Source organism: Equus caballus, chromosome 18 (assembly GCF_041296265.1).
Source record: "Equus caballus isolate H_3958 breed thoroughbred chromosome 18, TB-T2T, whole genome shotgun sequence".
Classification (NCBI taxonomy): Eukaryota; Metazoa; Chordata; class Mammalia; order Perissodactyla; family Equidae; genus Equus; species Equus caballus.
The window spans coordinates 11,668,983-11,693,394 of NC_091701.1; the positions used below are offsets into that span (position 1 = coordinate 11,668,983).

A 24,412-nucleotide genomic window follows, 5' to 3' on the forward strand; every position below is an offset into this window, starting at 1 on the left:
GCTTTGGTTCCTGGCAGGAACCCAAGGCCACACCTTGGGAGGCAGAAGAGGCCTTTCTTGTGGCGTCCACCAGGTGGCACCAGGTCCCCAACACAGTCACACAACCTTTCCAAGGGGCCGCAGGTGTAAGACGGCGCTTGGAAGGCAGAACGAGAAATAAAAGAAATCGGCTCTTGTTTATGGGTGGGGAAACCGAGGTGGACGTAAACACATGCAGTGACGTGAGAACAGGCTCAAAGCATGTAACAAGCCCTGAGCAAGAAGGTTCACACAATAACGCAAAGCTGGGCGCCCGGGAAGGAAGGCGGCGGGGCAGGTGGGGTCAGCCAGGGGCTCGGGGACTGCCGGCTGCACCTGCTCACGAAGCCAAGGGGACGAAGCGGTGTCGAGTCTGGATGCCGAGGGCAGCGGTCCCCGGACAAGCACCGACTGGGCCCCTCCCTCCTCCGCAGTGGCAGGGCCTAGGCTCCCAGAGATGAAGGACTTAGTCCCTCCTTCGGATGGAGCGCAGCCCCGACGGCCCAGGCTGGGGAAGCTGAGCTGAGACGGCACGAAGGCCCGAAGGCGGCAGAGTCCGCGCAACAGCCGGCTCGAAGGCGCAGGATGTGAACGGTGCGCCCCGTCGAGGAAGCTGCTGAGACCAGCGAAGGTAGAGAAGGAATGAGAGGTGAGAGCGGGGTCTCGGCCTCTGGAGCTTTGAAAACATTACCAGTGGGAAGGACAAACTAGAAACTAAAGAGATCGGCTACCTACAGGGGACGAGTATGAACGAGGTAATAAGATGAGGGAATAACGGGACAGGAGAGCGGGAAGGAGGCGGCAGTGACACGACTCTGGGCGTGTCCTCCTGTGCAGCTCTGGCTCTTAGACCCCTAGGAACGCTCCACACACCTTCACAGAGCCCAGATCCAAACAAATAATGAAAACCAGCGAGGATGTGGGGGAGCCCAGGATGGAATGCAAACAGTAACAGTGAACTTAACTCTATCCCAAATCATTGATGTAACCACATTGATGGGAGTGGAGAAAAAAAATAAAACAATTAACCTAAGTAACCAGAACACAAATATTATAATCTAGTTAGCACATGTGTATCTCGCAGGGACGGAAGTTAGCAATTCCCACATTACTTTATGGATACGCTAAGATTGAACAAATCAGTAAATGTATTGTAGATACTGAGAGTGGAGTTAATCACTGTAGGAAGAAGAAGTCACAAATGAGCACGGGGAGGCTGAATGAACCTGGTGCTGAACTGGAATCAGAAGTATCATATCAATTCATGTTTGGATATGTAGATAGACAGACACGGAGATACAGATGTACGTACATGTGTGGGTTAGTGTAAATACATATATTTCCAAGCTCTGTCCACTGAGAGAGCCCAGAAGCACTGAGAACCCAGCAGTGATGAGTGCCCAGGTCTTAGTTTCTAAGCATCATTCTCCAATAAAAGGAGCCAGGGCTTCTTGGAGAAATGGTTGACTCCAAGGCTGAGGCAGAGAAGATACAAGATGAACCTGGAATATCTTGTAATGCTAGAAAGTAAGGATGTGCTTTAAAAGGATGGGGGCAAGGCGAAAGGACACAGGAGCCAATCTGAAGGTGCTCCCAGTGTCCAAGTGGGAACAATTTGAGCGACAAAATAAATAACGATAGTGTTGGATTATAACCCATATAATAAAATAGATACGCATTATTCCGTCCTGATATCAATAAAAATGAATGAACGAATGAGGGAGGAAGGCAGCCCATGGAAATCATCATTAAGAAACCAGCATGGTGGTAACTGTTGTAGACAGGGTCCACCGATGGATGCTAAAATGAGTGGGAACAAAGCTGAGTACAAATAGGATGTTTGCATAATCTCAAATGATCTCCTCTAAGATATTTATTAATTACCAAGGGAAAAGTAGTAATTTTTCAGTGGAGAAACTCAGCAGACAGCACTTTAACCAAGTGATCAAGAGAAACATGACCAGTAATAAGACACATTGACATCTCGTCGTACCACTTGATAAGATGCACCAAGAATGACATGTCCTTTCTGTGGAATTCTTGCAAAAATGCATAACCTCATCCTAATCATGAGAAAACATTAGACAAACCCACACTGAAGGAGCAGCTGTAAGAAGCTGTCAGGGTCGTAGACAATAAGGAGAGACTGAAGAAGGACTGTCACAGACTAAGGAGACTCGAGGACCAAATGCAACATGACATCCTGGAACAGTGAAGGGCATCAGTCAGCAGTGCTGTGCCGACGTTAATTTCCTGTTTATGAAAATTGCACCACAGTAGATGCTAACATTGGGGGAATCTGGTAAAATACATATGGGAGCGCTCTGTACTTGTTTTGCAAATTTTCCTTAAGTCTAAAATTATTTCAAAATAAAAAATTTTTAAAAATTATTGATGCCCAGGTCCTGCCCTGTGAGTTAAGAGGAACTCATATTTTTGAGCTGCTTAATGCCAGGTATCCTTTCCATATTTTCTAATTTAATCCTCACAGCCACCCACGAAGTAAGCACTGAAGCCAGCCTTTGAGCATTGGAAAATGGAAGCTCAGAGACGCTAAGGAAGCCACCCAGTAAGAGAAGGGCTGGGATCCAAGTGCCCCCAGTCAGGCTCCAAAGCCAGGCTCTTCCCTCTTCCCTCCAGAGACGGAAGAGGCTGCAGAAGAAAACCAGAGGCAAAGCATTGAGACGTGAGGGCCTGGGGTCCCTGGTAAGGAATTTGGACTTTATCCCAGAGGCCAGTGGTTCTCAGCCCTGGCTGCACAAAGGTCCCTGCGGGGAGCTTTAAAAGCCGTTATTCCCTGTGTCCTGCCCAGAGTCTGATTCGGCAGCTCTGAGCTGGGGCTCAGGCATCGTGTGAAGCTCTGCAAGTGATTCTGATGTGCAGCCAGGCTGAGGGCTCTCCCTCTCCGATGAGCAGCGGACTCATTCCCCAGAATGCAGCCTGGCCGCGTCCATGCCACGCCCGAGCCCTGGAGGATGACCCTGCCCTGCGGGAGCCTGGCTGGGGTGGTGGACCAGGCAGGTGCATCCCAGGGCTTCTTCTCCCCACCTGTCCCCACAGCTCCAGCCCGGGGCACCCACCTTTGGCAAAATAAAGTGTCTGACCCTGAGATGAGTCTGACTAGCCTGTCCTCAAAAATGGCCTTGGTGCCAGACAGCAGGAACTGTGACTGGAACATTCTGGCGCCGATTCCTCTCACGGTCTCCTCACTAGTCTTCCTTTTTGCACCCCTGCTTCCTGTGGTTGGGTCTCCCCCAACACAGCCCATGAAGTCTGTTTAGAACAGAAGACGGCTCATGTCACTCCCCTATTCAAAGCTCTCCAAGGACTCCCCACCTCTCTTAGCATGAAATCCTGGATCTAAAGTCCCTGTCCTGGCCACAGGACCCCACGTGACCTGGCTCCTGGCCAGCCCCACGTTCATTCCCCGCCCTCCTCCCAGCTCTCTCTGTTTGGCTGCCCAGTCTGCACACTGATCCTCCAGCGGGCCGGGCACACCGCCTTGGAGGGCCTCCACACGTGCTGGCTCCACCTGGAAAGCTCTGTCCCCAAGTGACTGTCCGGCTTGCTCCATCCTTAAGCCAGGTCTCTGCTCAATGACACTCCTCTGAGGGGCCTGGGTGGCCACCCCTCTGCCCTTGCCAAACTTTAGTCTTCCTTTCTAGCACTTCTTATGACCTCATGCCATACAACACGTGTAAATTTGGTTTTTGTTGATGGTGTGTCCCCTTTGCCATGGGGCAGGCTTGGGCTGGTGTCCCTTCCTGGCCCAGGTCTGTGCCTGGCTCCTGGATGGCACTCAGCAACGCTTCTGAATTTTCTGTGTACATTGCGGTGTGCATATCTGTGTGCATCTGCACGTATGCACATGTGCCATCGCCCAGGCCTGCCTCAGCACGGAGAGGCCCCCTCCCTTCTGCACTGGAGAACCACTGCCTGGCCAGCAACGGTGGTGTGAGGCTCTGTCCCCACAGCAGATGGGCACCCATCAGAGGCCAGCCTGCAGAGACACCCTGTGCTGGGGCAGCCAAAGGCCAGGGCTCCTTAGTGGTCATCAGGACCAGTCTCTCGGGCTGAGTAAGATCCCTTGGGATGCTTGGACTCATCCTAGGAAGGAAAAGGAAGCCCTGGAAGGCAAGTGTGCTTTTTGTGTTATTGGTGGGATGGGAGACATAAGTTGTGAACTTTGAGTAGAAAAAGTAACATGACCTCATTTTATCCCTTAAACTGATGAGGTGGGACCAGTTGGTAGCTTAAAAAGGGAAGAAGAGGAGGAGGAGAAAGAGAACAGGAGGAGGAGGCAGAGGCAGAGAAAGAAAACACAGTTTGTTGTGGGCAAGTCTGGCATGAAGGCTCTGGTGTCCTCAGGCAGCGGCAGGCAGTGTCCCTGTGTCCGATGGCCCCTCTTGCCAGCACAACTGATCGGCTCTGAGTTCTGGGCGCCCGAAGAATCCCTCCCTGATTCTGCCCAGGCCTGGAAGTCACCCAGGCCTCCTGGGTCTTCACCAGCTCGGGGAATCACCCGGCTCTGGGACCCTGGGGTTCCTCCCTTGGGGAGCAGGGGTAATGCGGCCTCTGCCCAGGGAGGGTGTGAGGATGGAAGGAGCCGCACCCCATTATGGGCCAGCAGAGGGCCTGGCACATGCTCGACCCAGGGGACTCTGACTGTCCTTCTAGTTGGTTGGAAAGCCTGCCTCAAACCTCACACAAAACTCCCTGTTAACGACTGCCTCTGTCTCACTCAGTCATTCAATTATGCAGCATACGATGTCTCTCAAAGGACGGCTGGGGTTGAGTAGTGTTGCTAGATGCAGCAAATAAAAATATACAATGCCCAGTTAAATATGAGCTTCAGATAAACAATGAATTATTTTTTTGGCGTAATACGTTCTGAATAGGACATACACTATTGGGACAGGCAGACACTAAAACATTAATGGTTGTCTATCAGAACTCCAATTCTAACTGAGCATTGTTGCGTCTGGCAATCCTAGCTTTAAGGAGTGGCCACTGGGCTCTGCCTTCCGCTGTTGGTGTCCCCTCCCCAGGGCATTTCCCAGAGGAAGTTCCGTGCACAGCTGAGAGAGGAAAACTTCCGTTTTGTACACGGGCTGGGTTGGTTCAGAGGGACTCCTGGCCCTTGGCAATGACCTCTTGTCGCTGGCGGTTTTGAGAGTTCCTGGAGAGGTGTTTTCAGTTGCTCCCTGAACAGTCTGCAAGCTCCAGTCACCCACGATGTCCTCTCCATCTCCAGTCCCTCCTCGCTCGTGTCTGCTGTCAGCATGGTGACTTGGGAAGGCAGTGTCCTCACTGAGGTCACTTTTTCCAGGAGCGGCTGCTAAGCCCAAGTCGGCGACGCGCAGGGGGGCTGACTTCTGTGCAAAGCAGCCCCCTTGCCAACCCTTCCCACCTCTGGCCCAGGTACCGCACCTCTGAGACCCTCAGGAGCGGTGTCAGCACCCGGCTCTTAGTCTCTTCTCACCCGGTGCCCGCCCATCCCGGAAGTCCCCGGGCCAGCACTAAGTCTTCACCAGGAGGCTTCAAACATCACCATCATAGTAAGGACATTTTATTTTTAAAAACAAAAATTATCACTTAAAAATATATATATCGTCCATATTTCAATTTTCTTCTCTAGAAACTTTAATTCCAAAAATGGCGGGAACATAAACGGACACAGAGGACCGCAGTGACTTGCAGAAAGCGCAGGACAGGACCTGACCCTGTGACGACTTTTACTCTAGAATCAGGTGTGGGTTGAGCGCCTTGGCCCGCAGACTGTTCATCTCCTCCAGCACCTTTTCTCCGGGCTTCTCCGTCGGAGGTGCTTGGTCTCTCACCTCTCTAAACACAAAACCCAACAGGGACACATCAGGGCGTGTCACGGGACACTCAGGTCACCCACCAACGCCCTGCTGCAGGACCAGCACTGCCAGGGGCACCTCAGGGAAGGCTGGAGGAGTTGTTTACATAGATATATATAAAGAAGGTTTTCACTGTATTTAGCGATAATTTAGTTACCAGTGGAAACACTTCGCTAGTAAGTGATTCAAACCGGCTTCCACACTCAGCCGCACCAGTGTTCTCAGTGCGGCCCAGTTACCCAGCTTTCAGTCTCCGTGTCCAGAGGTACGAATGGTGGCAATTCCCGTCTCCCAGGATTGTTGCGAAGATGAAACGAGAAGTTATTCATAGACCTCCTAGCGTGATGTCCTCTCAATGCTCAGGCAGCATCAGCTGACTCTTCACATTTGTGAATAAAGCAGACACACAGTATCTCTGACTCTGACAACGGCTCCAGAAGGGTGGGAATCAAGAGGGAGGTTATGCACCTGGATCAAGCAGTGGTTGACATGGAGCCCAAACCTTTGCCTGGTGTGCAAGGGGTTGCTGGGTAGAACTTTCCAAAATTCTGGGAGGAAACAAGGAGAGCATTTGATGGAAAGGACAGATGTCTAAAGACGGGGAGCACAGCTACCTGATCTGCCTGCATGGGAGACACAATGTAAGATCCAGGGCTTCTGAACCATTCTCTGAAGAGGGTGAAATGGTAAGTTCCGGCAAGTGCCTGGCAGTTTTGAAAAAGCAGAAATATCTGAAAACAGAATTAAAATGTTCCCTAATGCATATAATTAAAAAATTAATTGGTACTAGTTTATGGAATTGATTTCAAAATATATATGGGATCATTTCTTCCTCTAAAGACATTAATGATTGAGTGATACTGTGACGTTCTGAGGAGTGAGGATGGTGTGTCAGCAGCTAACGTCATTCTCAGTTTCTTGGACATTTGGCAGCAGGAGTACCCTGAGTGGGTCTCCAGGGCGCTGAGGCCACCACCAGGGCAGCAGAGAATCTCAGGTTAATCATAGCCAAGAGAGAGGAGATAATTCTTTGTATCCATGGAAATAAATATTTTCCAAAAACCAGATGGACAGCAGCCTTCATGGGAGAAATTAAACACTGATGCGTCCTTTTTGCCCTGTCCCTGTCTAGCCAAGCTCTGGTAGTGTGCGCCTCTGTGAGCGAGGACTCCGTCAGCTTCTGGCTGAGGCTGAAGGAGGTGAGGAGAAGGAACTCGTAAGGACAGAGGACAAAATCTAGTATCAGATAATGCTTGATATGAGCTGGAGAGAATTTCAGAACCAAATCACTTCTGAAAATCATCTGTGTTTGAAAATCATCAACTGGTTGGAATATTATTTAGCCAATAAAATGATAATTAGGTTGACCATTTTGACATATGAAAATGTACATAAAATAATTTAAACTGAAAAACAGGTGAATTCAACATGCCATAGATATGATTCCTGAAAATGTGTATTTTGAAACAATTGGAAACTAATTTGATGTGCAGAAAATGTTTAGAGTTCATTGTTAGTATTTTTGTAAAGTAGCTGAAATATATTAAAAAAGAAAAATGATAAACCACTTTGGGTGAAAATATGAAGTAATAACTTCTATTTCATTTAATAATAATGTGATAACCAAGTGCCATTCATTATTAGCTCTGTAGTATAAAGGGTGAAAAAGCACGTTAAAGGGCAAGGGAGCAGAGAAGTACTGGATATTACCCCGCTCACAGGCAAGCCCTTCTATGCCCAGGGGGCATTTTTGAGATAGAAACAAAAGGCTTTTATTTAAAACTCTTAGGCAACTGCTTGAAATCTGAAATAAGATGCAAATCGCATCTGTTTGTGGAGGTGTCAGGTTCTACGTGCTGTGTCTTGTAACATGATATTTTATCAAAACAGATGCTCACTGAAATTCTGCTTAAAATTTTTATTTCCTAAATTTTCTTTCACCAGAAACTGCCAACCTATTTTCTCACAAGTGCTGGAGGCTGTAGGACTCTGACACTGTCACAAACAGACCGAAGGACCCCACACCCCTCCAAGACACTCCTTTCAGAAAAGGCAGGGCCTCCCAAAGCACCTCAGCCAAGTCAAAGACAAACTCAGAAAGTGACAACGCTGATTCTCCTTAATATATGAGGGACTCTTGCAAATAAACAAGAAAAAGATAAACACTTCCTACAAAATAGGCAGAACCCCTCATAAAAAAAGAAAAATAGCTCATAAGCATAGGAAAAATCTTAACATCACTTCTAAACAGAGAATTTAAAAGAGTAAGATGGTCATTTGTTCATCTATCATATTGGTAAAGAAGAAAAAACAATGATAGCATTCTGTGTTGTTCGGGGCATTTGAATGTGGGCAGTCCTGACCTCTGCTGGTGGGAGGTGTGTTGATGGACTTCCTGGATGGCAATGAAGCAGTATATTTTAAAACCCTAAAATGCACATTGATCTAGCATTTACGTTTCTAGGAATTTATTCTAAGGAAACAGTTTGATAAGTTTGCAACGAATTATGGCCCAAGGATGTTGGTTGCAGCACTTTTGGGACGAGCAAAATGCTGAAAAGGGTTTACGTGATCATCAGTAGAGGGTTGGTTAGGTAAATTACGGTCCATCTATCAGTGAATTATAATGATGTTTATCTGCATTTATAAATATATGTTTATGACGTATTGCTAAATAAAAGCGTAGAGGACAAAGCAATACATATAATATCATTGAATTTTGTTCAACTATATATAAATTGAAAAATACATATATATAAATAGATACTTGGAAGACCATACATCAAAATGTACAAGTTATTGTTTCTGAGTGATAGGATTATTGTTTTTATTTTATTCCTTATAGTTTTCCATATTTTCTGATTTTTTAATAATAAAAAAGGCATTTTTTTTAAAAGAAAAGGAATTTTAAAAAGTATACTTGAATTTCAAACTTATAAACCATATGAACTATAGATGGTTATTTACATTACAACAGTATTCTTTACAACCCGTTTTTTGAAGGAGGGGGAGGATGACGTCTGTTTAGCTGCTTGGCCCCTGATGGAGAGGCGGAGGGAAGAACGAACATTTGCTGAGCAGCTATTTCACATCAAGCAACTGGCTTGATGTCTTCACACTGGCATCTCGTTTCATCCTCACGACCACCCGTGAGAGAGATTTTATTTTCTGCCTGTTACAGTGAGAAACCGAGGCCCCGTTACCGAAGGTAAGTAACATGGCTGGAGATCTCACGTGTAATAAATGATGGAGCTGGGATTCAGCCCCAGGTCTCATCTGGCTCCAGAGCCTGGGTTCCTGACACTGAATGAAACTCGTTCAGCTGTTAATAAGAAACAAACACATCTCCGAAATTAAATGACAAGGCGATGGGAAAATTGGATTCAGTTTTTAAATGTTTACTTGCCAACATTTGAGAGAGCATAACTGTGCGTAAATACACATCTAAATATCTAAAGCATCAGAAATGTGTTTCTTTCGACACGTTTTTAGGTTCAGACAATACGACAGTTCTGTTTGTCACGTAGGACAGATTTTACCCAAGGTCACCTCTTACTGAGGCATAAAAGCATCCACTTACTTCTGCTTCTTGGTGTCCTTGGAGTCCAACAGGGGGAATTCCGCTTCGATCATTTCTGGAGTCAATGTAATTTCTATATTCTGTTCACAGAGCTCACTGAAAAGGAATAAGATGTTTAGCTGGAATGGTTTTTCCTTCCCAGAATAAAACAGAGAAATATTGTCACTGTTTAAGAGTTACGCAATTCTTGTGGCTTTCAAGGTCAGTTCCACCTACTCTGTTGAGTCTATGTTAAGAGAAGCATGAGGCTGTATATTGTTTCCATCAACAAACAGTGGTAGGAATGGTTTTTTTCTTTTCTTTTTTTTTTTCCAGGATGATTAGCCCTGAGCTAACATCTGCTGCCAATCCTCCTTTTTTCACTGAGGAAGACTGGCCCTGAGCTAACATCCTTGCCCATCTTCCTCTACTTTATATGTGGGATGCCTACCACAGCATGGCGTGCCAAGCAGTGCCACGTCCGCACCCGGGATCCGAACCAGCGAACCCCGGGCCTCCGAAGCGAGCGTGCCACCTAACCGCTGGGCCAAGGGCCCGCCCAGGAATAGTTATTTATAACCAGAGAATAAAAAGCAATTTTTAAAATGGGGTTACAGAATTCATATTCTTTTCCAGTGCACACAGAAGATTTACCAATATTGGCTCTATCTTGGACCATAAAGAAAGCCCGAATGAATTCAAAAGACTGAAATCCTTCAGCGTATGTTCTACGGCCACAACGGAATTCAAACAAAAACCAGCAGTAAAGAAGATAACTAAAAAAACCCACAACTGCTTTAAAAATTAAATGATCTATTTCTAGATAATCTATGGATGAAAGAAGAAATGAAAAGGATCCAGGCAATTTTCATCTTCCGGCGGCCTGCTGTCCCCAGAGCAGGGGCACACTTTTCCGCCAAGGGCGTGGCCGTCATCTGGTCTCTCACAACTGCTCAGCTTGGCTGTTGCAGCAGAAGAGGAGTCACAAAGGACACGTAAGCGAACGGTGACGATCAAACCCTGTTTAAGAACAGCCGGCAGGCCAGGTTCGGCCGTGGGCCGTGGTCGCCGGGCCCAGCTGCTCGGTGGCCGGGCTGCAGCGGAGCGGAGCAGGCAGGGAGGGTGCCAGGGCGCCTGCTCGCTGCATCCGGGTCCCGGCCTCAGGACGACGGCTCGGTCTGTCACCCCCTCTCACAAGGGCCTGGCCAAACGGGGACTTCACTGCAAGGGCGGCTGGGAGATCCGGCCTCCAGTCTCAACAACTGCGTCGCTTCCGAGGCGGCGGCGGCATTTCGACGGCAGCAGCTCCGCCCGCTCGCTTCAAGAGAAGCGCTTCCGAAGCAGAGGCGCCCAGCGTGGGTTCCAGCAGGAGCCCCGCACGCGGACACACAGCGAGGCGGGCGGGCGGCCTCCGGGCGGGGAAACGCCCGTGCAAACAGTGAAGAGCCGTCCCGGTGCCACACGGCGCGGCAGCCGCTGGACCATCACCGCCCGCTGCTCCGCGGACACTGTCTTCCCACCGGCGCGTCCTCGCCCTGAGGGGGCGCGGGGTCCTCCCCTGAGGGGGCGCGGGCCCTGGGCGCGGGGTCCTTGTCCCTGAGGGGGCGCGGCCCTGGGCGCGGGGTCCTCCCCTGCGGTGGCGCGGGGGTCATGGCGCGGGCTGAGGCGAGACCGCCGAGGCCCCGCCGGTTTCCCGCGAGCGCTCCGTCCGCGTCGCCCCTCTGGTGACCGCCCGGCTCGCCGGTCTCCACGAGCTCCCCTGACTGACAGCCCCTGTGCCGGGGGCAACAGTTCCCGCCGTAGAGACGAGGACCCGGAGTCACCGCGGTCCGCACCCGAGCGCCGAAGGGACGAGGGCAGCCGGGTTCCGGGCAGCCGGGCGGCTCCCCGGCGGCCCCAGCAGACAGGACTGTCCCTCGAGCCTCACGGAACCGGGCGCGTCCTGCCCCGGGGCGGCCTCGCGGGGAAGCGCCTCAGGCGGCGGCGAGAGGACAGACGCTCGGCCTCCCTCTCAGCCCGGGACTCCGAGCTCTGCCGCGCGAGGGTCACCAAGGACGGTGCCCGTGGACGTGTCCCACAAACCCGGGTGTGCGCCTCAGAGGGTGAGGATCTCACTCACGCACTGTGCGCGTGGAACGACGTGGAAGCGCGCACGGCGACTGCAGGCCCAAGGACGCGCGTCCACCGGCTGTCCGACGTTCACCGTCAAATCAACGCAAGCGCTGCGCTCTGGGGCCGGATTCTCCACGCCCCTCCAAGCCCCGCCCACCGCGCAAGCCCCGCCCCCGCCCCCGACCGGGAGACCCCCTCGGCCCCTCCAGTGCCCCCTCCGCGCAGCCCCGACCCGCCCCGCCCCGCCCCGCCCCTGAGACCTGGAGGCTCCTCGGCCCCTTCAGCGTCCCCTCCGCCTCGCCCCGTCCCTGAGACCAGAAGGCTCCTCGGCCCCTTCAGCGCCCCTTCCGCCCAGCCCTCGAGTTCCCGGAGCCGGCAGCCCGGCGCGCGCGAGCCCAGCGTCCCCTCGGTCGGGCGGCGGGCTCAGCGCACCGTCGGGCCGCGGGCTCAGGCGCCGGCTCTGCGAGGCCCTCAGCCCCGCGCGCTGCCGGGAAGCGGACCGCGTCCAGCCCGATGGTCGCAGGTACCGTTCGGCGGCTTCCAGTCTGTCCTCCTCGGGCAGGGCGTCCAGCGTGGCGGGCACGTGCGCGGGCAGCAGGGCCACCTCGAAGGGGTCGCAGCTGTGGGAGGACACAGGCGGCCCGGTGAGCGGCTCGTCCGCAGTCCCGGCCCTCACCCGGCCTCCCGACGCGCCGGCTCCGCCCGGGGAGGCCCAGCCCTGACGCCCTCCGGAGCCGCTCGGCGCCCCGCGGGCGGAGGACGGGGAGCCGCTCAGCTCCGGGCCCGTCGCCGGCGAGGCCTCTCCCGGAGTCTGGGCGGGAGGTTGGGCGCGTGGTGTCTGAAGTTAGGTTACTTCCGGGGGAGTCGTCAGACGGCCCACTTTCTGTGCCTAACCCATTCCCCGCGTGTCCTCCTCAGTTCTGTGTGACTTCAGCCTTCCTCCCTACCCCCTTATGTATTGTTTGGTGTTATAAACTCAGAGCTTTCTAGAAAAATTCCTGGCTGTTGAGGACAGTAAAAGAATTCAGATAGGGAGAAAAAATATATTGTCATTTTAACAGTTGGCGGCCGACTTCTGTTCCGAGATGGTGGAACAAGCACTCGCTCTTTGTTTTTTTTTTCTCTTGGTCTCGACTCCTCCTTATAAACCTTTGCAATGATATTAAAGGAATAAAAACTGAACGCACAACAGCGAAGAACAGGAGAAAAGACATAAATGGATGCAAGTTTCCAACAGTCTCCTGGACGCCGGGGAGAGTCGTCTCCTGGAAGAGGAAAGAAGGACGGAGCGCGGCCGCGCGGGAGGGACCGGCCTCCTCGGGCCGGCGGGGCGGCGGACGGGCGGGCGGGGCGGGAACGGACGCCGCGGGGCCCAGCGAAGCCGCCTGCGTGCGCACGTGTCTGCGGGACACGTTTCCTCTGGTTCTTTTCTTGTGCAAATATGCACCTGCTCGCCAGGTATGGAGACTGGCTGAATAAAACTCTGGCACGCGGCGTTTACAGCCATAAAAGAGAGGGCGGGAGGAACCTATGCTCTGATATGGGGTGACTTTCAGGAGAGAATGTAAGTGGAAAAGCAGAGTGCACAAGAGCATACCTAGTGCGCCACTTTTTGTACAAGAAAAGGGAAAAGAAGAAAAATACATGTATTCTGCTTAGCATTACAAAGAGAAACACAGGGAGGATGTTAGAGGACCAAGCTGTGGCGGGACAAGGGGCGGGAGGGAGATGGGGCGGAGTGACACTTCGCTGAGCTGCCTTTCTGTGTAGCTTTGAGCTTGGAAAGCATGTTAATGTTCTCCATATTCAAAAAATAAAATCAGTGAGAAAGTGAAGAAAAAATCCCAAACTGAAAGCAAACTGAAACAATATTTCACATGAATTCCATCATCACACCGGAGGGAAAGAGAGAGAAAAAGAAACAAAGAAGGAAGGAAGGATGGGTGGAAGGAAGGAAGGAAAGAAGGAAGAGAAGTAATGCAAGTAACTTATAAATACAGTATTTGACTACATATTCAGTCTAGGATGGCATGGGGGTAGGGGAAAGCTGCAAATAAATCTGAACTCTGTTTATTATGCTTGTTTATTAAAGTGGTTATAGGTGAAGGGATTCTGAAACCATTTTAGATGTACTATAACATTCAGTAAATGTGTTAGGAGCCAGGGTCCTCCCCATGGGAGAAGGGGCACAAATATGGAATGGGGGCGAGCAAGCAATAACTCTGTGGACGTTGACTGGAATTATAAGCATTGATGTGAATTCATGGTTTATGAAATATGTACATGTATGTGTACATGTGTGGCCATGTGCACATGTATCTGCACATATGTGTACAGTCAGGTGTCACTTAACGAGGGGATATGTTCTGAGAAATGCATCGTTACACGATTTCATCATTGTGCAAACGTCAGGGTGTACTTGCACAAACCTGGATGGCATAGCCCACGACACACCTAGGCTATACGCTACTAATCTCATGGGACCAGCGTCATATACGCGGTCCATCGCTGACTGAAACGTTATTATGCAGCACATGACTGTATTCATGTATGTGTGCATGTATTTTGGTATGTACACGTATATATGTGTGTGTGTGTGTGTGTGTATTTATACATATTTCCCCACATACACTCCTGGCTTGTCTGCTGAGGAGGCCAAGGAACAAAACCCCCTGCTAGCTATGTGTACACCTGGCACCCAGATTTTGGTCTTTAACACCATTCCTCACTAAAAGGAGCCTGGGCTCCACCACCCAGAGATTAGTCCCATTTACTGACGTCATGACAAAGAATGCAGGTTCTAACTGCCAATCCCTGAAACTTCAGAAGGCCTGCAGCCAGAGGAGAGGGGCTTCCTGCCGAGAAGAGAAGAAGGACTGAGAAGTTGAAAGGCTGGACTTCTCTCCAGAGACCAGGCTGGTCCGGGAAGACGGAATGGCAACAACCAAGAGCCTTTCATGAGATAAAACATCCCATTTTTAAATTCTGAGACCCTATTCCTCTCGTTTTTTGTGTGTTCATATGTTGTTCTGAAATGGAAATGGTGGCGACAATAGATGGTGGTTGGGCATTCCTGGACATTTTACTAGTTGATAAAATCTGGAAGTCTGGGAACTACTGGGTTAGACCGTGTCTGCAGTTGCTGCTGCCTCTCAGATTTTATGGAAGTCCTGGAGACTCAATCGGGTCTCTGAATTTGTTAAACAGCAAAGAAACTAAGTGAGCTGTTTTGATTGTTATGAATACAAAAATGACTTGGAGTAAATAAATACTAAATAACCATATTGCATGGTTTAACGATAAACAGCTAAGTCTCAGGGACAAAAGACACGAGGGAAGTACCTCATAAGTAACAGGAAGTTTATTCAAGCAAAATGACTGCAAAGTTGAAGTATCATTGATGGACTTATAGGAACTTAAAAAAGGAATGCGATTATTATTTTGTAACTGCTTCTAGAAATAAAAACAGGATCTTGAATCTTACATCATGGAAATTCCTAAGGAAATATAGAACTCTCTCTTAATTTTATAATCTGCTATGCAATTATGGTTTATTTATAAATAAACTGGCCCACAGAGCACTCGGACACAGAAGCTGAAGGTAACAGCTCATGTTGGAGATTTTCTTTAGTTCATGCAGAATTTGCGGTTAATTTATGGTTAATTCAAGCCCAAGGTAACTGCATTCTGATTGCTTTTTGAAAGGACAGCCTTGGGAGATTTTTTTCCAAGGACATTGCTTTGGAAAAAAGGTAATTTTTTTTTTCTTAATTCTTGAGACCTGTGTGTGCTGATGGTTGGGGAACTCAGGTAGTCTCTGCTTTTCACCACTTCTCATTTTGCTTAGTCAGACGCCTGATGGTACCCTACAGCCAGCTATGTTTGATTCACCAATGATGTGAGTCAATTTTGAAGTGTCCTCAGCCCACAGCAAAATGAGGCAGTGTGTCAAGGTGGTGACGGACCATTGCCATCTGGTGGCAACAGAGAGATTGCAAGGTTTAGTGGGTGGGGTAGAGAGTAGAGGAGGAGAAGAGTTATTAAAGATGGCGCTAGATGCTTCACGTCATCATTTTACTTTAACCTCACAACAGCGGTGAGGATGCCATCACCACTCCCATTTCACAGACGAGCAAACTATTGCTCACAGGGCTTCAGTAAGAAGTAACTTGCCCAAGAACATGGAGCGGGTGGCACAGCTAGTGAGGAATGGAGGCAGGTCTCTGGACACCCAAGTGTTTGTTCTCTTTACAGAATCCCCTCTGACTCTGGAGATTTCAGATTTTAGAAATGTGCTAAAATGAAGAACAAAGATGCTCAGTTTATTTTGAGATGGCAGCGGGCTGGATGAGGTATGAATGAACTCATGGAAAAGGAACTAATATTTTTGAGCTGCCACCATATCCCCAATCCTGTGCCTGGTCTCAGGTTAATCTCCAGGCAAAGGAGGGTCATAGAGAAGCACTAAGGAAATAATCCAACGGGCAAGCGTCTGGAAGTGAGACTGGAATTTGCTTAATTCAGGAAGAGCTTTTCTGCTGGCAATGAAGGAAGAAGTCAAATTAAGTGTTCTGGAGTCACACACTGGATTTCAACTGTCTCCTCAAATACTTGGGGAGAGGCGGGTAGATGGTAGTCTAAATGGAGTCGCTGCACATTGGGTGAGCTTTCCTGCTCCAACTAAAATTAAAATGTCAAGGCTGAGAAGGGTCTTCGCAACAAGTCCAATCCCCTTGTCTTCTGGACAAGAGGACTGGGCCCAGACAGGTGGCCAAGGAGCGTGCCAACGTCACACAGCTCCTGGAGGCCATGTGGCATTCTGGTGAGGGAGAGGAACTTGAGTTTCTGTGTCAGAGGATCCAGGACATGCTGGTGGGAATCGGGGGTATAAAGGTCACCTGCTGATCTTGGTTGGTGGTAGAGCTCAGGTTTCCTGACCACTCCTGGGGCCATGATAGGGCTCTGTCCCCTTGGGGTGGGCCTCATTCTGGATCAAAGGATTTGAACAAAAGGTGACTGCTGATGATAATCATTTTGGGGTACTAGTCACATTTTCTCACCAGTAACCCATTTAACTATGTTTATAAGGACAACAGACTAAAGAAGCAGATTCAAGGGCTTAGCAATGGCTTATGGACCAGGCAGAGTCCTAAAGAAAAGGCAGCAGTCTCCTTGTTTGATATCATAGGGCTTTGAAGAGGTTTTAAGCAAATTAGCAAAAATGTGGTTACTCTAAATTTCTTCTTTCCTTCGCCCAACAATATTCTCATCTACCCACTCTGTTTCTGGAGCTGAGTTCTAATGTCTGTGTATGATGACAGCCATGGGACCCACAGTGCATGCCTGGCTGTGGCATGAGAGAGAAGTGGATCCTCTGGAATTGGATATGGAGGGTGTAGAAGGTTGATCTTGGCAATTTATAAATGTTAAAAATTGACCATGAATATTTCAGCTGAATTGTATGGATTCATTGTCTATTTTTATTAAGTAAGGCCAACTAGTCACCTGTGACATTAATTTTTTAAAAAGTGTATCTCAAGATATATTGAAAATATGAAAATCAGTTATACATCATCATATTTCTCTGACTAGCAAACTTCCCTCATGCACTAAAAGTATAATTTGACCTATTGTTGGCATTTAACTTCTTGGGATCACAGCCTCTTTAATCCGTGGGGCAAACATACTCCTGTGAGATAAACAATGAGCGGTGGCTTACCTTTGTGTGGTCTCTACCTTAGAGGTTTCAGGCAGGGATGAGAAAACCAGGGGCTGGAACCTCTTCCAGTGCATTACTCCAGGAATTATGTCCTGTAATGAAAGCCAGCACAGGGTGCTACATGTAAAGGAGCCGTCTGGTGAGGTGAAGTCCAAGAAGGACTTCCATTTCATTCAGCTGTGACTGTTCTGTCCTAAAATTTTAGCTCCAAAATGTATCATTTCAGTAAGTTTGATTCAACTTTTCTGAAGCTAAAGACAACCGCTCCAGCAAAGGGCACTAAACAATGCAACATGGAGTTAAAGTGGGGACAAAGGAGAGTTTTTCTTCCCCCTGTTCATTAGGCACATAAGCAACATGTCCTGGGGATGGAGGGCAGATTTGGCCTTACAATCTGTTTCGATTATTATGAATGGGATGCTAATGCAACATTCAAAGAGGATGGGACCTTCATCAAATGGCATTCCAGGCAGGAGAAGCACGTGCGAATGCATGGAGATGCAAGGAGGGTGCTATCATGAGATGCCAGCTCCCAAAGCTGAGTGCAGGGGGTGTAATGGGGACTGACGGGAAATGAGGCTGGAGAGGCAGCTTGGTCACGAAAGGCCTTGGTGGCCAAGCTAATGAGCTTGCAGGTGCTCCTACGGAAAGCAGGGACCACTGAGGGCTTTCAACCTAGAAAACAACACGATCAGATTTATGTTGAAGGAAGATTTCCAGGGAGGGCTGACTGCATGGTGGGGGGCCATGGAGTGGAGTAGAGGGAGCGTCACAGGCTGTTCGAGGCAGACTGGGGGAATCCAGTGATGGTCAAATATGGGAATGAGGGAGAGGAAGGCTCAAGGATCATGTAGGTCATGGTCATTGCACAAGTCACAGAACAAAAAGGCAAGGAGGTAATACAGGAAGAGGAGGCAGTTTGAGGTGTGGTTGGCAGAGGTGGGTGGAGATAATGATCTGAGTTAGGGACTTATTGAATTTGAAGGGCCTGAGGGCAACTCCCAAGAAATGGCGCTGGCTATTCAGGGCAGTTTGGTGATGTAGGGGGAGAAGGAATTCTTTGGAGCCTCCTCCTTCCTGTGCATTTGTCATATCGCCACCTTGTCCGTTCTGCTATGTCTATAAAAGTTGAGGCCAAAGAAAGAGGAAGTGAGACCATAGGGTTATGCCCGCCATGTGACTGTTTTTACATGGTTGAAATACAGATAAAATGAATATTAGGCGTAGCCTTCAAGGGAAAAAGAGTGAGAAAGTTGAGGAAAGGGCAACGTGCAGCCTGGGAGGTGGGTATGGGCAGAACAAGAGTGATGCTGCGTCTCCCACCCATACCCCTGTAGGGCTGACGCTGAGTGTACACAGCCGCCATTGTTACCATTCCTGTTCTGCAGCTGTGGCTGCAAACCGTCTTTCTCAATTCCAACTGTGACCCTCCATCCTTGTCCCCTGACCTTCCCTGCAGCCCAGGGCCAGCCCTGCCAGCGAGCCTGGTGATGGCGTTACCGTGTGATGGAGAAACTGCCTTTGGGTGAGAGGAATGCTGGACCCATCGTGGGACTCCTTGGTGACCTTGTACTTGGGGTGAGAACACAGGTGGTAATCTGTCAAGGTTTCTGCGTAGGTCAGAGGGTGCTTCACAGCAAATACTCCTGGACTGGGATTCTGTAGAAGACAGAGAGGAAGAAAGATTCTCTTCTGTTGACCAGTTTCTAAGCCAGGCATAGGACAGGCGTCAGCTACAGCTCTCGGCACTAGCACCAACACTCTGATTCCATGTGGGCTCGTCTGGGAAAGAGAAGCAGGGGAGCAGAGGGGTCTTCACTTGGCAGCAGTCACAGCCATTCATAAATGTCCCTTTTCTGGTTTGAGCTTCATGACATACTACATGGGTTTACTAAACTCACGTGGAAACAAGGACAACTGAAATCACAGCTTAAAACGGCCTAAAGAATTTGTTTCTAAATATGATGAATTAAGGGGATTTATTAAATAAGCAAACTGGTTTTAAAAATCAAATAAGCTTCTGGTTTTGAAAACAAAAATAGCTTCTTAAAAACTAAATGGAGGACAAGAGGGTGACGTTGGATATCTCAGGAAACGTCAACATTTCACATTGTTTTGATCATGTTTTTCCTTCAAGAAGGCTCCATTTGGATGTCGGATCTGATGTTAAGGGAGAGCCTGTTTTTCACTAATTTTCCAGCAGAGGTAATGGAGGCACAGGGCAATTATATGAAAATACGAAAATATAGAACCTTTTAATGTTCCTTCCTGGGCTTGTCTGACAAAAGCCCTATTCTTGTTCCAAACGACAACATAGCTTTTGCCCTCACAGTTGTTTAATTTCAGATGCTTAAGAACCATTAAGTAGAAATTTTGTTCTTTTTGTTTGTATGTTTTTAAAAAACTTTTTAAAAAAACAATAAAACTCCACACGGCTTATGGAAACCCAGTCTCACTGCCAAGAAACAAATGTCCCCTGCAATTTAAAGGAAATGCAGCTTGACCAAGGAGCATTACAGCACCCAGGCACAAGAGCTGGGAGAGCCCAGGTGTGGTGTAGGTATTCCGTGTGCTCCATTCAGGAAGGCTGGGGAGACCGTGAGCTCTGAGAGCAGAGAGGCTGGCTGAGTTAGGGCCTGGGAGAAAGACAGGGGAGGGCTCTTGCCTGAACTCACGGATATAGAGCAAGGAGAAGGGCAGAGAGGCAACGATGGCCACTGAGGGGTCTGCAGTGCCCACAGTCATGCAGAAAGAAGCAGACACCTCGATGAGCACCTGCAGGTGAGGGAAGGTAAGGGTACATATATATATATATATATATATATATATATATATTTTTTTTTTTTTTTACAACAGCAGATTCTTTGCTGCTCCTCAAGCGCTGCATGGGGTGGGAACAGAGACAGAGAGAATGTAAACATTGGGTTCCACCCCCTGAAGCTCGAGAGAAGACCCTTTACCCAGACAGGGGCTAGAGGGTTGGAAGGGAGCAAGGTGAAAGGTGGGCCCCAGGTGAGCCAAAGCAGGGGAGGCCTGAGGATACCGAGGCAGGAGGGTGGAGAGGAAGGACAGCAAGGGGGGTGGTGGGGGGGAAGTGGGGACAGCTACTGTTCCCGTGCGTGTCCCCTTAAGTAAGCTCTTATGGAAGGAGAACCAAAGGATAGAAGCAGAGCGAGCGCCACCTCTGCCCCACCAGGCCCACCAGATCCTCTGTCGTAGTCACAACACATCCAGAAGTAGAGCGAGGAGAGCCTAGGCCCCCAGCCAGGAAGTGGGGAGACAGGCAGGACTGAAGAAGGGAAAAAGGAACCCGGCTCCACTTCGGGGTAAAGGGAGCAACTGGAGTGTAGGAATCTGAAAACTGCTCACCGCCATCACCAAGAGTCATCCCTGTGGTGACAAAAGGCCAATCAGCACAGCATCTGGGAAGGGATCCCAGAGGGAACTGGGGCAGGAGTGACAGAGACCCCAGCTGGGCCTAGTCATGGTGTGACTGGGAGGCAGTGTGAGGGGAGGGGGCTGGCCACGCCCTATGAGGGTGGTGATGGGGCAAGGTGCACCACACCAGGGAGGGGAACGAGCTGTGGCCTCCAGGAGTGCCTCCTACTCTGCTTGATGGAGGCTGGGTGATGTTGCTGTGTGGCCAACTGTCTTGATCTGCCTTGGGCCAAGTGTAATGAATGACATCTTTTTGGAAATGGTAATATCACTGTCTCAAAGAGTTGTCATACTTCAGATCCCCCTGGGTGGCCATCGCTACCAGAGTAAGTGGTCTGAGTGGTCACCCCATGATTATTTTGATTTGAATTTTCCTCAAACTAATGCATGCATACAGTAGCAACTCACCCACGCTGGAAGGATTAGTGACGAAAAGCAACAAGGCTCCTGCAGGCCCTTCCTATCCCCAGGCCCACCCAGAGGCTGTTTTTTCCCATTATTTCTGGGTTTTGTGTCTGTGATGGTGACTATTCTAACTCTAAACATTATGCTTATTTTTCCATCTCTCAATTATCAACCTCAGATAATGCCAGTTGACTCTTTACTAAGCAAGATAAGGATTTTGCTCATGTACACAACTGCTCCTTCCAAACGTCTTCCTCCCAATTTTGAAAATTATATTATAATTTTTAGTCCTGCTGTTGGTTATCTTTGTGACCTGAAATGATGCATTTATACTCCTATTTCTTGTTTCCTCGTCTTTAGTTGAGTATTTCAACTCCTCCTCAGGTAAAATGAAAGCATTAGCATTCCTACACTTTCTTGTACCTTTCCTCCTCTCTTCCACAATTTACTTTTATATTATTGAGATGATTGACATTTGCATTCTGGAACCACACCAAGACCTTCATGCTTTGTTCATAAGCTGTCTCTAAAAGCTGAAAACTGGTAAATGGCATTTATTTTGTCTTAATGGTATAGATATGTTTCTCTGCCAGGCAAAGAAAAGGCTCGTACTATAGTTTTTATGTGAAGCTTCAATATCATGGTCTGTGGGTCACTGAGAGAGGAGAGTTCTAGTATCAAGAACCCCAAAATGGGTTCTATATTTAAAAATTTTCCAACTCTTAAAAAGCATGCCAAATTTTAATTTGTTTTTCTATTTGGAACACAGACTGATTTTTAGTTGATTTTTCCTCCTGGAGTTTATAATGGCCTTTTTTTGCTTGAATGACGTGCCTTTATAAGATCCTCGGGTGTCTCCATCCTTCCCACTGCACTGTTCATGCGTGGAGCACACCCTTCCCTTGACACCTCTTTCCCAGAGCCCTTCACCCTCTCTCCTCTGAGCTTAATGCGCAGATATCATCCAAGACTTCACTATAACACTTTACCAGTTGTAACGGGGATATCTTTCCTTTTACTTTTGTTTCTTTTCTTAGGGTTTCAAATTCTTTCTTTTATAGCTATATTGATATATAATTGATATACAATAAATTGGACATATTAAAAGTATATAATTTGGTATGTTTGACATATGTTACATCTGCAAAACCATCACTGCCATAAAAATAACAAACATCTTCATCACTCCCCAAAGTTTCCTCTTGCCCCTGGGTAATCCCGCCAGCTCTCCATACCATCCACCCACCAAAGCCCCAGGTGGACATAATCTGCTTTCCGTCTGTACAGGTTACTTTAGATGGTCTAGACTTTTAAATAAATGGAATCACATAGTATGTATATTTTTTGGTCTGATTTCTTTACCCAGCATAACTATTCTGAGAATCATCCATGTTATTATATGTATCAAGAGTTCACTCCTTTCTGTTACTGAAGAATATTCCATTGTATGGTAATACCACAATTTGTCTGTCAACCTGTTGATGGACACTTCTTTCCAGTTTGGGGAACATATGAAGCTGCTGTGAATATTCCTGCACAAGTCTTACGCTTCCATTTATCTTGGGTAAATACCTAGGGGCAGAATGGCTGGATCATATGGTAGGTCTATGTTTACTACTAACTTTTTAGTTTGTAAGAAACTGTCAAACTTTTTTCTAAAGTAATTGTACCACTTTACATTCTCACCAGCGGTCTTTTTAATTTTAGATATTCTGACAGAGGTATCCTATTATGGTTTTAATTGACATTTTGCTACTGATGCATTATTTTGAGCATCTTTTCATGTTGTATTTGCCATCCTTTGATGAGATGTCTGTTCAAATCTTTTGCCCATTTTAAAATTGGGTTGTTTGTTTTCTTACTATTGAGTTTTGAGTGTTCTTTATGCATTTTAGGTACAAGTCTTTTATCAGATACGTGATTTTCAAATAGTTTATCCAAGCCTGTGATTTATCTTTTCATTTTCTTAACAATGTCTTTAGAAAAGCAGAAATTCTTAATTTGGACAAAGTCCAATTAATCCATTTTTTTTCACTTATGGATTGTGGCTTTGACGTTGTATCTAAGAAATCTTTGTCTTACCCAACGTCACAAAGACATTCTCCTATGTGTTTTCCAGTTTAGGTTTTATATTTAGGTCTATGATCCATTTTGTGTTAATTTTTGTAAATGGCATGAGGTACAGATTGAAGTTCTTTTATTTCTAGTTATTTTTATTTTTGGTAAATGGATATCCAAATGTTCCAGCAGTATTTGTTGAAAAGACTGTCTTTTCCCCAATGAATTGTCTTTGACCTTTGTCAAATATCAGTTGACCATATATGTATGAATGCATATATTTCTGGATTCCTTATTCTGTTTCACTGATCTGTTTGTCTCTTTTTATGCCAATACCATACTGTCTGGAGCACTATAGCTTTCAAATAAGCTTTAAAGTTAGGTAGTGTAAATCCTTTGACTTTATTCTTCAAAGTTGTTTTGGATATATTTGCATTCCATATAACTTTTTGAATAAATCTGTCAATTTCTACCAGAAAAGCCTGCTAGCGTTTGATTGGGATTGTGTTGAATTTTTAGATTAGTTTGGAGAGAACTGGCATCTTAACAATGTTAAATCTCCCGATCCACCCACATGGTATATTTCTCCATTTATTTAGGTCTTCTTTGATTTCTCTCACCAATGTTTTATAATTTTCTGTGTATCAGTCATATATTTTTGTCAGATTTATCCCTAACTGTTTCATATTTTTTGATGCAATTGTTAAGTGAGATGGCTTTTTAAAATTTCAATTTTTGATTGTTGCTAGTATTTAGAAATATAGCTGATTTTTGTATATTGATCCTGTTTCCTGCAATCTTGGTAAATTCACTTATTAGTTTTAGTAGATTTTTGGGTAGATTCATTGTATCTTCTACATAGATAACAGTTTTGTTTGTGAATAAAGGCAGTTTTACTTTTTCCTTTCAAATGTAGATGCTTTTTCTTTCTTTCCCTTGCCTTGTTGCAATGGCGATAGTTACAATCTTGAATAGAATTAGTAAGAGTAGACATCTTTGCCTTATTCCTGACCTTACAGGAGAAGCATTCAGTCATTTACCATTCAGTATGATGTCAGCTCCAGGTTTGTAATAGATGCCCTTTATCAGGTTGAGAAAGTTCCCTTCTGTCCCTTACTTGCTGAGAGTACTTATCAGGAGTGCTGTCAGATAATTTTTCTGCATTTGTCGAGATGATCATATTGTTTTTCTTTTTTAGTCTGTTAATATGGTGAATTACCTTGAGTTTGGAATGTTAAA

The 24,412-nt window shown here is 47.4% G+C and overlaps 1 protein-coding gene across 9 annotated transcripts in view; it reads right to left on the reverse strand.

The window, feature by feature from the left end:
- Positions 1–24,412, reverse strand: part of LOC102149368 (cilia- and flagella-associated protein 221) — a 117,917-nt gene that overhangs the window by 26,627 nt on the left and 66,878 nt on the right. For 2 of the 9 annotated variants that reach the window (XR_011428161.1, XR_011428160.1), the window contains exons 19-25: positions 18,773–18,931; positions 17,273–17,364; positions 12,081–12,173; positions 9,463–9,558; positions 6,497–6,613; positions 6,122–6,390; positions 5,572–5,862 (exon numbers count right to left, since the gene is read on the reverse strand). Coding sequence is in view for 4 of the 9 variants with exons in the window: in XM_023622761.2 (XP_023478529.2) it covers positions 5,754–5,862; positions 9,463–9,558; positions 12,081–12,173; positions 17,273–17,364; positions 18,773–18,931 (549 nt within the window). In the remaining 5 variants the exon portion in view is untranslated. Of the gene's footprint in view, positions 1–4,856; positions 5,863–6,039; positions 6,431–6,496; positions 6,614–9,462; positions 9,559–12,080; positions 12,174–17,272; positions 17,365–18,772; positions 18,932–24,412 lie in introns of those variants that run through there. The other 7 variants (XM_023622761.2, XM_070240685.1, XR_011428159.1 and 4 more) reach the window with 6 other exon arrangements.